At 33.7% G+C, this 13,491-nt stretch overlaps 1 protein-coding gene across 1 annotated transcript in view; it reads left to right on the forward strand.

Annotated features, from left to right (window-relative positions):
- Positions 1-4,334, forward strand: part of cbl (Cbl proto-oncogene, E3 ubiquitin protein ligase) — a 41,923-nt gene extending 37,589 nt beyond the window's left edge. Inside the window, exon 16 of the mRNA XM_033631370.2 lies at positions 1,009-4,334. Within this exon, the coding sequence (XP_033487261.1) occupies positions 1,009-1,304 (296 nt within the window). The 3' untranslated portion in view covers positions 1,305-4,334. The remainder of the gene's footprint in view (positions 1-1,008) is intronic.
- Positions 4,335-13,491: the final 9,157 nt, after the last annotated feature.

A 13,491-nucleotide genomic window follows, 5' to 3' on the forward strand; every position in this document is an offset into this window, starting at 1 on the left:
TGTAAATTATTTCCAGAAATGTCATCTTCACTCACATTGACCTTAAGGCTGTTATAAGGAATTTATCTCCTTTTAGGTTTGACCAAAACCTAACACTAGTGTGTTCCAGACCTTTTAAGCCCAGTTCAGACCAAAGATTCGCGATGAGATGAGTTGAAACGGGCCGGTACCTGCAATGCAGCATTCTGCAATGTGCCGGTTCACACCAATGCAACTACATGAGACAGTGTATCATCTCTATGCAACAACTTTCTGTACTTCTGTACAGATTTTCAGCTTTTCAGGCTAATTTTGTGGCTGAATATAATTTGTAGCTTCTTAAAATATGAATGAGGATAGTGATTGTGAGATACTGGCTACAGTTGCATTCGTAGTAGTGATGAAACGGCAAAAAAACAAACAAAATGAGCATCCAATGGACTGAATTCATTATATATATGCCACAGTAATATAAGTAAGCCGTGCCAGTTAGTCAGTGATAATGTGTGTGTGAGGGGGCATGAGCACACACAATTGACAGCAGCAGCGACCCGCCGTTCGACACCAGCACACGTGAGGAAAGAAACAGCCATTTGCGGTCATTTTGACTTGACCAACAGACTTCACTACAAGCCCATTGGATGTTTAAACCGATGACGTGCTTTACGTTCTAAAACCAGCCACTGGCGATTTGCCCAGCTGAGTTGCAGGGGACACGATCAGCCGGCTTGAGTCGAGCTCAGATGGCCAGTTCACACCGCTGCAACTTTTTTCTGCAACGTTCTCAAATGGTTTCATCTCATTGCGAATCTTTGATCTGACCTGAGCTTTAAATGTCCTCTAATTAAATGGCAACAAAAACCCAGCTTTGTTTGACAAATGTGGGCGTGGAAGCCAGAAACTAGATGACCTTTGATAACATACAAACAAGCTGCAACGTTCTAAAACTGTTTCATCTCATCGCCAATCTTGACTAAACTAGGCTTTAGCTTTAAAGGTGTTTTACATTCACTCTCTTCTTCTCCTCAGCCTTCTCAGAGCCGGTGGAAGCACCAGAGAGACCTCCAAAGCCCCTGCCCAGACGAATCAACTCGGAGCGTCGACCCAGCCCCGTCCCGCCCGTCCCTGCTCCACCCAGCGGTGGGGCAACAGGTGCAGAAGCCAACCCTCTAATCAGTAGCGAGATCGAGCACCTCATGAGTCAGGGATACTCTTACCAGGACATCCAGAAAGCACTGATGATTGCACAGAACAATATCGAAATGGCCAAGAATATCCTCCGTGAGTTTGTCTCCATTCCCTCCACCGCGCATATTCTCACATAGCACGCTCCTTGTGCCTCTCTCTCGTGTTTGCTCTCTCGCCCTAGCTTGGCCCAGCCTGGTTGGGTTTAGGTTGGCGCAGCCCAGCCCAAAGCCCAAAGCCCATTGCCTGCAGCACTACCTCCGGTGCTGGCTGACGCCCTACATCCCTGTGGATTTTTAACTGGCTGTTACTCCAGCGAGCTCACAGCATCTCTGGGACTCCGCGCCCTGCACTCCATGCGCTTTCAACAGTGTCTGGCCTTCTCTAAACTGCTTTCAAACAGCAGGCCTCTTCGTTTTCACGGACATCTCCGCGGGAGTGACTGAGCGCGTGTGGAACAATGACGGGACGCCACATGGCGCGAGACTTTCGTATGAATCCTGGGAAGACAGATTCTTATCTTTCATGTTGAAGCCTCTTGCTGAAAATGTAACCAACACCTCACAAATAAAACTAAAAAATGTATGTCTATATGAAAATTTAATATATGAGTAAATATATATTAAATGTGTGTAATATATACAGTACGTGCATATACAGTATGTAAAAATGACTTCAGCTTTGAGGGTCGCTGTTGGTACAAGCGATATGGGTAGACGGGGACCAGATTAAAGGGGGTTTGGCCCTTTCTCGGGCTGAGGGATGTGAGAGTGTGGAGGAATACACGTGAGGAAGAGGAAGAGTCAGGGTGTCTTCCTCACCAGGATGATGTTCAGTCAGCAGCAGCTTAGAAGACAGAGCAGTAGAGCTTTTTCATTATGAATTCAGTCTGTTATGGCCTTTGATTAACAACGTTGCTTTGGTACTTTTTCTTTTTTTAGAAAAAACATGCTTGTTTTGTCGTGTTGTATTTTTCAAAGTAGCATGACGATGGTTTCGGGTCTGGACTGTTCGTCTGGCAGTGTGTGTTTATATGTGTGTATGTGAGCATGTGTGTAGGTGTGTGTCTGCCAGACCTTCTCCTCATGACCTGCTCTTAAATGAACCTCCTGTTCCTGTACAACATGAATGTGGAATTACAGTCAGTATACTCAGACCCGTGCTCTGTAAACGTACTACTGCTCTAACTCAAGTGGCAGGGCCTAGTGTAGCTATAGAGCCTGGCAGTGAGATTATTAGAGGACGTACTAATGTTGACGACCCTGCAGTACCAGACAGGCTTGTGTTGTGTGATCCGTGGTGGCTGAAACGTTTTCGTTCTGTCTTCGTCTAACTTCATTGGCCGGCTGGTCGGACATTTTCTGTCTCCAGCTCAGTCCAGTGTTACGAAACAAGAAAATAAAAAATGTCATTGATTTACTTTGGTAATATATTATTGTAATATGATTATAAATATTGTTATTATAATTAATTCAGAAGTGCTTCACTGCTGCTACTATTGTTAGTGCTAAACAATTAAGCCTTAAATGTACATTTGTGAATATTGTGTTTAACCGTCATCCTGTTTCTTTAAAGTGACAGTATCATCCATGTTTCTCTGGTCCGTAATGTAGCATACTTGAAAGTACAAGCAGCTTGTGAGCCTGCAGCCCTCACAAGCTGTTGACTCTTCAGTGTTTTTAAACTTTTTTTTTTATATATTCTCTATAGTTTTCTATAGGTAGACTCAAACAAACAAAATGCTTGCGCTATGGAAACCAGCCATTTTGTAACAGATTCAAGCTTCTCTTTCACATCAGTTTCCCCTCTCCATGGGAGTTCACCCCCTCTGAAACAGAGTGATTGCTGAGGCTTTTTAAAAAGTAGGCTCATGGGTTTGCTGGCCCACCCCCAAGTCTACATTAAAATCAGTATTTGGGCCAACTGTAAGAACTAACTCAGGAATAATGTTTATTGAAACCAGTGGCGTTCACGCGCAGCTGTCAAAAAAAAAAAAAAAAACAGAGGAGACTCATTGGCACAGACAGCAACTCACCTGCCGTCTCTTCATCCAGGTGACATGTAGCCAAAAGTATCCACTCAATGAAGTCACACAAGTAGCCTATTACTTACTTTGTCACATTATAACTTGCACATTTTTTGTATTATTTCCAATGTTGGCAGGACTAGAAACAGCAGCTTCATTTCCAGGTACTATGAATGAATACGATAAATAAATGCAAGGAGCTTTTAGGTACATTGACTTGAACCTCTCCCAGCATATGAAGAAGAATGTTTTTTTGGGGGAGGTGGGTGTTAATCAGGTCGATAGCTAATTAGCCTTTGCTTATTCTGGGTAATGCTGTCTGTTGACTGGAAGCTATCTCTGCGCTGTCCGGCCGTCTTCTAGTTCTTTTTTTTTTTTCTGTTCCTAGTTGCCTTGAGAAACTTCTTGAATGATGGGTAATGGACGGGGAGGTCCCCCAATCCTCAATACTGTACCAATGTTTTGTCGATGCTTCGAGGACAGCACGTCATTGTTGTGTATTATTTACCTTTTGTTTTGTTTTTTGTTTTTCGCACAGTATACCAATTTGTGCTTTGATACTGTCACTCTAAAGAAAAAGCTAATTGTATAAAGTTTGTGATATGATAAGAAAAAAAATGGCTGTTTTATTTCATTTTGCATTCCTGTACATGTATTTTGTTCCAAAGGTTTTTGTTTACTTATGTGAATAATTCTGTGAGCAGTGCCATATGTTTGGAGATCCTCACCATGTTTAGAGTAAGGCCTTGTTTTCGAAGAGAGTTTGTAGGTATTGATCCGTACCTGCCGATCTCAGAAGGCTAGATTGTGCAGTATTGCTTGTATTAATCTGTCCTCTCTGCCTTGTCAGCCCCAACTTATGTGTGCATCGATGAGCTCATCTGTGAAAGGTCTCCTTGGCTTTCTTACCCGAAAGATAAACCAGGTCTCAGATCAGAGATGCTCAATGCGTACCATCCCCCATTACCCTCAGTCCCTGTGTTGGGGTACTTCAACTTTCTGCCAGAAGAGGGAGCCGTTGTTCCATGTAGCCGTGTCGCTTCTCATCAGTAAAAGGCATTCATTAACTTTTTGATGGTTTTTAAAGCTCATATCACTTTGGAAGTATGCACAGTGCTGTTAATAAAATGATAAGCAAAAGCCATCATGTGTGTCTCTTCTGTACATTTATATTCAAATGTGTTTAGCTTGTAGATTTCTTATCAAATGCAGGCAAAGAGTTAAAAAAAATGACATTTAAGACAACAATTTGTCTTTATATTTGTAAAAGCTAAACAATTTCCTGAGGATACACAAGCCATTAATGATAACTCAGTCATCTACTTGACTTTTTATTACTTTGTTATGACGTGATGACACATACTATACTTTGATATCTTTATGAGATCTTTACATTAACAAAACTATAACATTTTAATTAAATACTATGCTATAACACATTTTAAATAGCATTTCTCATGGCATACTATAAATGTTATAGTATTATACAATCACACACTATTCCACATTTGTGTAATATACAACTTACTGCATTATATTTTTATGGCATGCAATAGATGACTGTTTGAAATATATTTTTCCACATCATACTACGATATTATACAATGATACTACTATATTTTTTAAGACTTTTGTGACATACTGTGACATTGTTTATGACACATTCTACTTTGACTTTTATGACATACACTATAATTTTTTGACGTACTATATTATGATTTTTTTTCACATACTATAGTGTGAATGCTTTTGACATACTATACTATGCAATTTTTTGACATGCTATACTAACAACTTTTTGACACACTATACTATGACATTTTATAACATATTATACTATGACACTTTTGACATACTATTCTATGATTTTTTTGACCTACTATCCTATGAATTCTTTTTAACATACTATATTATTACATTTTTATAACATACTATCCTATGAATGTTTTGACATACTATACTATGGAATCTTTTGACATACTATACTATGACATTTTTTGACATACTATGACATTTTTTGACATACTATACTATGGAATCTTTTGACATACTATACTATGACATTTTTTGACATACTTTACTATGACATTTTTTAACATGCTATACTATGGAATTTTTTGACATACTATACTATGACATTTTTATAACATACTTTACTATGGATTTTTTAACATACTATAGTGTGATTTTTTTTTTACATACTATACTATTTTTTTTGACATACTATACTATGACATTTTTATGACATACTATACTATGACATTTTTTGACATACTATCTTATGAAATTTTTTGACATACTATACTATGATTTTTTTTTTGACAGACTATAGTGTGAATGCTTTTGACATACTATACTATGCAATTTTTTGACATGCTATACTAAGACCTTTTTATGACACACTATACTATGGAATTTTTTGACATACTATACTATGACATTTTTTGACATACATTACTATGACATTTTTTAACATGCTATACTATGACATTTTTTAACATGCTATACTATGACATTTTTTAACATGCTATACTATGGAATTTTTTGACATACTATACTATGACATTTTTATAACATACTATAATACGGCATTTTTTGACATACTATACTTTGAATTTTTTTGACATACTATACTATGACATTTTTATGACATACTATATTATGACATTTTTTGACATACTTTACTATGACATTTTTTAACATGCTATACTATGGAATTTTTTGACATACTATACTATGACATTTTTATAACATACTTTACTATGGATTTTTTAACATACTATAGTGTGATTTTTTTTACATACTATACTATGACATTTTTTGACAGACTATACTATGGAATTTTTTGACATACTATACTATGACATTTTTTAACATGCTATACTATGGAATTTTTTGACATACTATGCTATGACATTTTTTGACATACTTTACTATGGCATTTTTTAACATGCTATACTATGGAATTTTTTGACATACTATACTATGACATTTTTATAACATACTTTACTATGGATTTTTTAACATACTATAGTGTGATTTTTTTACATACTATACTATGATATTTTTTGACATACTATACTATGACATTTTTTGACATACTATCTTATGAAATTTTTTGACATACTATACTATGAATTTTTTTGACATACTGTAATATGAATGCTTTTGACATACTATACTATGCAATTTTTTGACATGCTATACTGAGAACTTTCTATGACACACTATACTATGACATTTTTTGACATACTATACTATGGAATTTTTTGACATACTATACTATGGAATTTTTTGACATACTATACTATGACATTTTTTGACATACATTACTATGACATTTTTTAACATGCTATACTATGACATTTTTTAACATGCTATACTATGGAATTTTTTGACATACTATACTATGACATTTTTATAACATACTATAATACGGCATTTTTTGACATACTATACTTTGAATTTTTTTGACATACTATACTATGACATTTTTATGACATACTATATTATGACATTTTTTGACATACTTTACTATGACATTTTTTAACATGCTATACTATGGAATTTTTTGACATACTATACTATGACATTTTTATAACATACTTTACTATGGATTTTTTAACATACTATAGTGTGATTTTTTTTACATACTATACTATGACATTTTTTGACAGACTATACTATGGAATTTTTTGACATACTATACTATGACATTTTTTAACATGCTATACTATGGAATTTTTTGACATACTATGCTATGACATTTTTTGACATACTTTACTATGGCATTTTTTAACATGCTATACTATGGAATTTTTTGACATACTATACTATGACATTTTTATAACATACTTTACTATGGATTTTTTAACATACTATAGTGTGATTTTTTTACATACTATACTATGATATTTTTTGACATACTATACTATGACATTTTTTGACATACTATCTTATGAAATTTTTTGACATACTATACTATGAATTTTTTTGACATACTGTAATATGAATGCTTTTGACATACTATACTATGCAATTTTTTGACATGCTATACTGAGAACTTTCTATGACACACTATACTATGACATTTTTTGACATACTATACTATGGAATTTTTTGACATACTATACTATGGAATTTTTTGACATACTATACTATGACATTTTTTGACATACATTACTATGACATTTTTTAACATGCTATACTATGACATTTTTTAACATGCTATACTATGGAATTTTTTGACATACTATACTATGACATTTTTATAACATACTATAATACGGCATTTTTTGACATACTATACTTTGAATTTTTTTGACATACTATACTATGACATTTTTATGACATACTATATTATGACATTTTTTGACATACTTTACTATGACATTTTTTAACATGCTATACTATGGAATTTTTTGACATACTATACTATGACATTTTTATAACATACTTTACTATGGATTTTTTAACATACTATAGTGTGATTTTTTTTACATACTATACTATGACATTTTTTGACAGACTATACTATGGAATTTTTTGACATACTATACTATGACATTTTTTAACATGCTATACTATGGAATTTTTTGACATACTATACTATGACATTTTTTGACATACTTTACTATGGCATTTTTTAACATGCTATACTATGGAATTTTTTGACATACTATACTATGACATTTTTATAACATACTTTACTATGGATTTTTTAACATACTATAGTGTGATTTTTTTACATACTATACTATGATATTTTTTGACATACTATACTATGACATTTTTTGACATACTATCTTATGAAATTTTTTGACATACTATACTATGAATTTTTTTGACATACTGTAATATGAATGCTTTTGACATACTATACTATGCAATTTTTTGACATGCTATACTGAGAACTTTCTATGACACACTATACTATGACATTTTTTGACATACTATACTATGGAATTTGTTGACATACTATACTATGACATTTTTATAACATACTTTACTATGGATTTTTTAACATACTATAGTGTGATTTTTTTACATACTATACTATGATATTTTTTTTGACATACTATACTATGACATTTTTATAACACTATAATACAGCATTTTTTGACATATTATACTATGATTTTTTTTTACATACTATACTATGCCATTTTTATGACATACTATAGTATGACATTTTTTGACATACTATCTTATGAAATTTTTTGACATACTATACTATGCAATTTTTTGACATGCTGTACTAAGACCTTTTTATGACACACTATACTATGACATTTTCTGACATACTATACTATGAAATATTTTTGACATACAATACTATGACATTTTGATAGCATACTATACTATGACATTTTTGACATACTATATTATGGAATTTTTTGACATACTATACAATGACATTTTTATAACATACTATACTATGGAATTTTTTAACATACTATAGTGTGAATTTTTTGACATGCTATTCTATGAATTCTTTTTAACATACTATTCTATGACATTTTATAACATACTATACTATGACTTTTTTTTGACATACTATATTATGACTTTTTTTGACATACTATACTATGACATTTTTTTTGACATACTATACTATGACATTTTACAACATATTATACTATGACATTTTTTGACATACTATACTATGACATTTTTTATGACATACTATACTATGGAAGTTTTTGACATACTATACTATGATATTTTTATAACATACTATATTATGACATTTTTTGACACACTATACTGTGTAATTTTTTGACATACTATGCTATGACTTATTTTAACATACTATCCTATGAAATTTTTTAACATACTATACTATGACATTTTTGTCATAGTATACTGAATATGGAATATAGTATATGGAATTTTTTATGACAGAATACACTGATATGTTTTATATATTATACCGTAACATTTTATACGACATACTATACTGTGACTTTTTTTGACATATTATACTATGACATTTTTATGACATACTATACTATGACATTTTTTGACATACTATACTATGACTTTTGGTACATACTATCCTATGAAATTTTTTGAACACTATACTATGACTTTTTTTGACATATTATCCTATGAATGTTTTGACATACTATACTATGACATTTTTATAACATACTATACTATGACATTTTTTGACATACTATACTATGATTTTTTTTGACATACTTTACTATGACTTTTTTTTATGATTTTTTTTACATAATATACTATGACATTGTTCTAACATACTATACTATGAATTTTTTTGACATACTAAACTATGACATTTTTTGACATACTATACTATGATTTTTTTGTAACATACTATACTATGGATTTTTTGACATACTATACTATGATTTTTTGTAACATACTATACTATGGATTTTTTGACATACTATCCTATGGAATTTTTTGACATACTATACTATGACATTTTTGTAACATACTATACTATGGAATTTTTTATGACAGAATACACTATGATATGTTTTATATATATTACCGTAACATTTTATATGACATCCTATACTGTGACTTTTTTGACATGCTATACTATGACATTTTTATGACATACTATACTATGACATTTTTTTAAATACTATACTATGACTTTTTTCACATACTATCCTATTAAATTTTTTGACATGCTATCCCATGAAATTTTTTGACATACTATCCTATGATTTTTTTTTTGTTTTGTTTGTTTTTTGTTTTTTTGACATACTATAGTATGACTTTTTTTGACACACTATCCTGTGAAAGTTTTAACATACTATGCTATGACATTTTTTGACATACCATACTATGGAATTTTTTATGACAGAATACACTATGATGTTTTATATATATTTCCGTAACATTTTATATGACATACTATACTGACATTTTTATGACATACTATACTATGACATTTTTTGAAATACTGTAAAATGACTTTTTTCACATACTAAATTGAATTTTTTTGACATGCTATACTATCACTTTTTTGACATACTGTCCTATGATTTTTTTGACATACTATACTATGATATTTTTTGGCATACTATACTATGACATTTTTTTGACATACTATACTATGACATTTTTTGACAGACTATAGTGTGAACTGTTTTTGACATACTATACTATAACATTTTTGACATGCTATACTATGACCTTTTTGTGACATACTATACTATGTCATTTTTTGAATACTATACTATGATTTTTTTTGCCATACTATATTATGACATTTTTATAACATACCATACTATGACATTTTTGACATCCTATGAATTTTTTTTTGACATACTATCCTCTGATTTTTTTTAACATACTATACTATGACATTTTTTGACATACTATACTATGACATTTTTTGACAGACTATAGTGTGAACTGTTTTTGACATACTATACTATGACATTTTTTGAAATACTATATTATGACTTTTTTCACATACTATGCTATGAAATTATTTGACATACTATACCATGACTTTTTTGACATGCTAAACTATGACATGTTTTATGACAACGCTATACTATGACATTTTTTGAGATACTATTCTTTACACCAGCAACACTTGTTTTTGGAACAATCTTATTCAAACTATTTGTATTACAACATTGTTTTAAATATTACATTCTTTTGACATTTTTATAAGATTTTTGTGGCATACTAACTTATGAAAGTTTTTTATAAAATTGTTTTTATGGCATACTGTACTGAATTTTTTGTGACATGCTAACCCATGACATTTCCAATGACATTTTAACAATTGAACAATATTCCACTTTGGTATAGATCCTTTTCATGGCAGTTAAAAAGAAAAAAATGCTCTTTTGGGACTAACAACATTAATGATGGCTGCATTCCGTTTAGGTGAAATAATTCTGGGGATCATGTTCTCTCCCTAACATGACTTACCGGAACACTTAATAGAATATTGCCACCATTATTCTTATTATTTGCATCTACGCTGCTCCTGCTTGGATAAGTCAAAACATCTGCTGTGTAAAGGGTCGGCTGAGCAGGAGAGGTGAGGAGCTGGAAAGGACAACTGTTTTAGTAACTCTCCAGGCAGCATTGAAGTACAGATCTGATGAAACTCTCAGACAACATGATGATGCAACAAAGTGCTTTAAAGTGCAGGAGATGTTCAGAAAACTAAAAAAAAAAAAAAGAAAAAAAAAGAATTTAAAACTAGCGAGCAGGTGGTCAGAACTTTCAGACAGGTTCAATACCTCAGCACTGGTCTTGAATGTTCAGTAATGCATTTGATAATTGCACTGAAAACCAAAATCTGATTTGACTGCCCATGAATCAAATCAGCATCATATAGACTCTTAGTAAACAAGATAAAACCTGTAATTTACTGTATGTCTGCAGGAGCACAACAACAATAACACCACGGTTTATTTGTCTGCATGTTACAGTAAATGAATTAGCAAAGTTTTAATTACAGGCCTGTAATTTCCAGGGCAGAACTACACTGAACAAAAATATAAACGCAACACTTTTGTTTTTGCTCCCATTTTTCATGAGCTGAACTCAAAGATCTATTCTATATACACAAAAGACCATTTCTCACAAATATTGTTCACAAATCTGTCTAAATCCGTGTTAGTGAGCACTTCTCCTTTGCCGAGATAATCCATCCCACCTCACAGGTGTGGCATATCAAGATGCTGATTAGACAGCATGAATATTGCACAGGTGTGCCTTAGGCTGACCACAATAAAAGGCCACTCTGGAATGTGCAGTTTTGCTTTATTGGGGGGGGGGGGGTCTGGGGAGGTCAGAAAACCAGTCAGTATCTGGTGTGACCACCATTTGCCTCACGCAGTGCAACACATCTCCTTCGCATAGAGTTGATCAGGTTGTTGATTGTGACCTGTGGAATGTTGGTCCATTCCTCTTCAATGGCTGTGCGAAGTTGCTGGATATTGGCAGGAACTGGAACACGCTGTCGTATATGCCGATCCAGAGCATCCCAAACATGCTCAATGGGTGACATGTCCAGTGAGTATGCTGGCCATGCAAGAACTGGGATGTTTTCAGCTTCCAGGAAATGTGTACAGATCCTTGCAACATGGGGCCGTGCATTATCATGCTGCAACATGAGGTGATGGTCGTGGATGAATGGCACAACATTGGGCCTCAGGATTTTGTCATGGTATCTCTGTGCATTCAAAATGCCATCAATAAAATGCACCTGTGTTCGTTGTCCATAACATATGCCTGCCCATACCATAATCCCACTGCCACCATGGGCCACTCGATCCACAACGTTGATATCAACAAACCGCTCACCCACACGACGCCACACACGCTGTCTGCCATCTGCCCTGAACAGTGAAAACCGGGATTCATCCATGAAGAGAACACCTCTCCGACGTGCCAGACACCATTGAATGTGAGCATTTGCCCACTCAAGTCGGTTACGACGACGAACTGCAGTCAGGTCGAGACCCCGATGAGGACGACGAGCATGCAGATGAGCTTCCCTGAGACGGTTTCTGACAGTTTGTGCAGAAATTCTTTGGTTATGCAAACCGATTGTTGCAGCAGCTGTCCGAGTGGCTGGTCTCAGAGGATCTTGGAGGTGAACATGCTGGATGTGGAGGTCCTGGGCTGGTGTGGTTACACGTGGTCTGCAGTTGTGAGGCCAGTTGGATGTACTGCCAAATTGTCTGAAACGCCTTTGGAGATGGCTTATGGTAGAGAAATGAACATTCAATTCACGGGCAACAGCTCTGGTGGACATTCCTGCAGTCAGCATGCCAATTGCACGCTCCCTCAAAACTTGCGACATCTGTGGCATTGTGCTGTGTGATAAAACTGAACATTTTAGAGTGGTCTTTTATTGTGGCCAGCCTAAGGCACACCTGTGCAATAATCATGCTGTCTAATCAGCATCTTGATATGCCACACCTGTGAGGTGGGATGGATTATCTCGGCAAAGGAGAAGTGCTCACTAACACAGATTTAGACAGATTTGTGAACAATATTTGAAGGAAATGGTCTTTTGTGTGTATAGAAAATGTTTTAGATCTTTGAGTTCAACTCATGAAAAATGGGAGCAAAAACAAAAGTGTTGCGTTTATATTTTTGTTCAGTGTTATTTTTTTACTAATTGCAGGAAAAATAGATATTTCTTTTAAAGAAACATTTAATTTATGCCCTCGTAAATATTAATTCATTGTTCATTTAATATCAGAAATTTAAATTTCCATATGTTGGGAGTAAGTGTCCCTGGCAGGGCTCAGCCTTAGAGATAGGGTGAGGAGCTCGGACAT

The sequence above is a fragment of the Epinephelus lanceolatus genome, chromosome 4 (assembly GCF_041903045.1).
Source record: "Epinephelus lanceolatus isolate andai-2023 chromosome 4, ASM4190304v1, whole genome shotgun sequence".
NCBI classification, from domain to species: Eukaryota; Metazoa; Chordata; class Actinopteri; order Perciformes; family Serranidae; genus Epinephelus; species Epinephelus lanceolatus.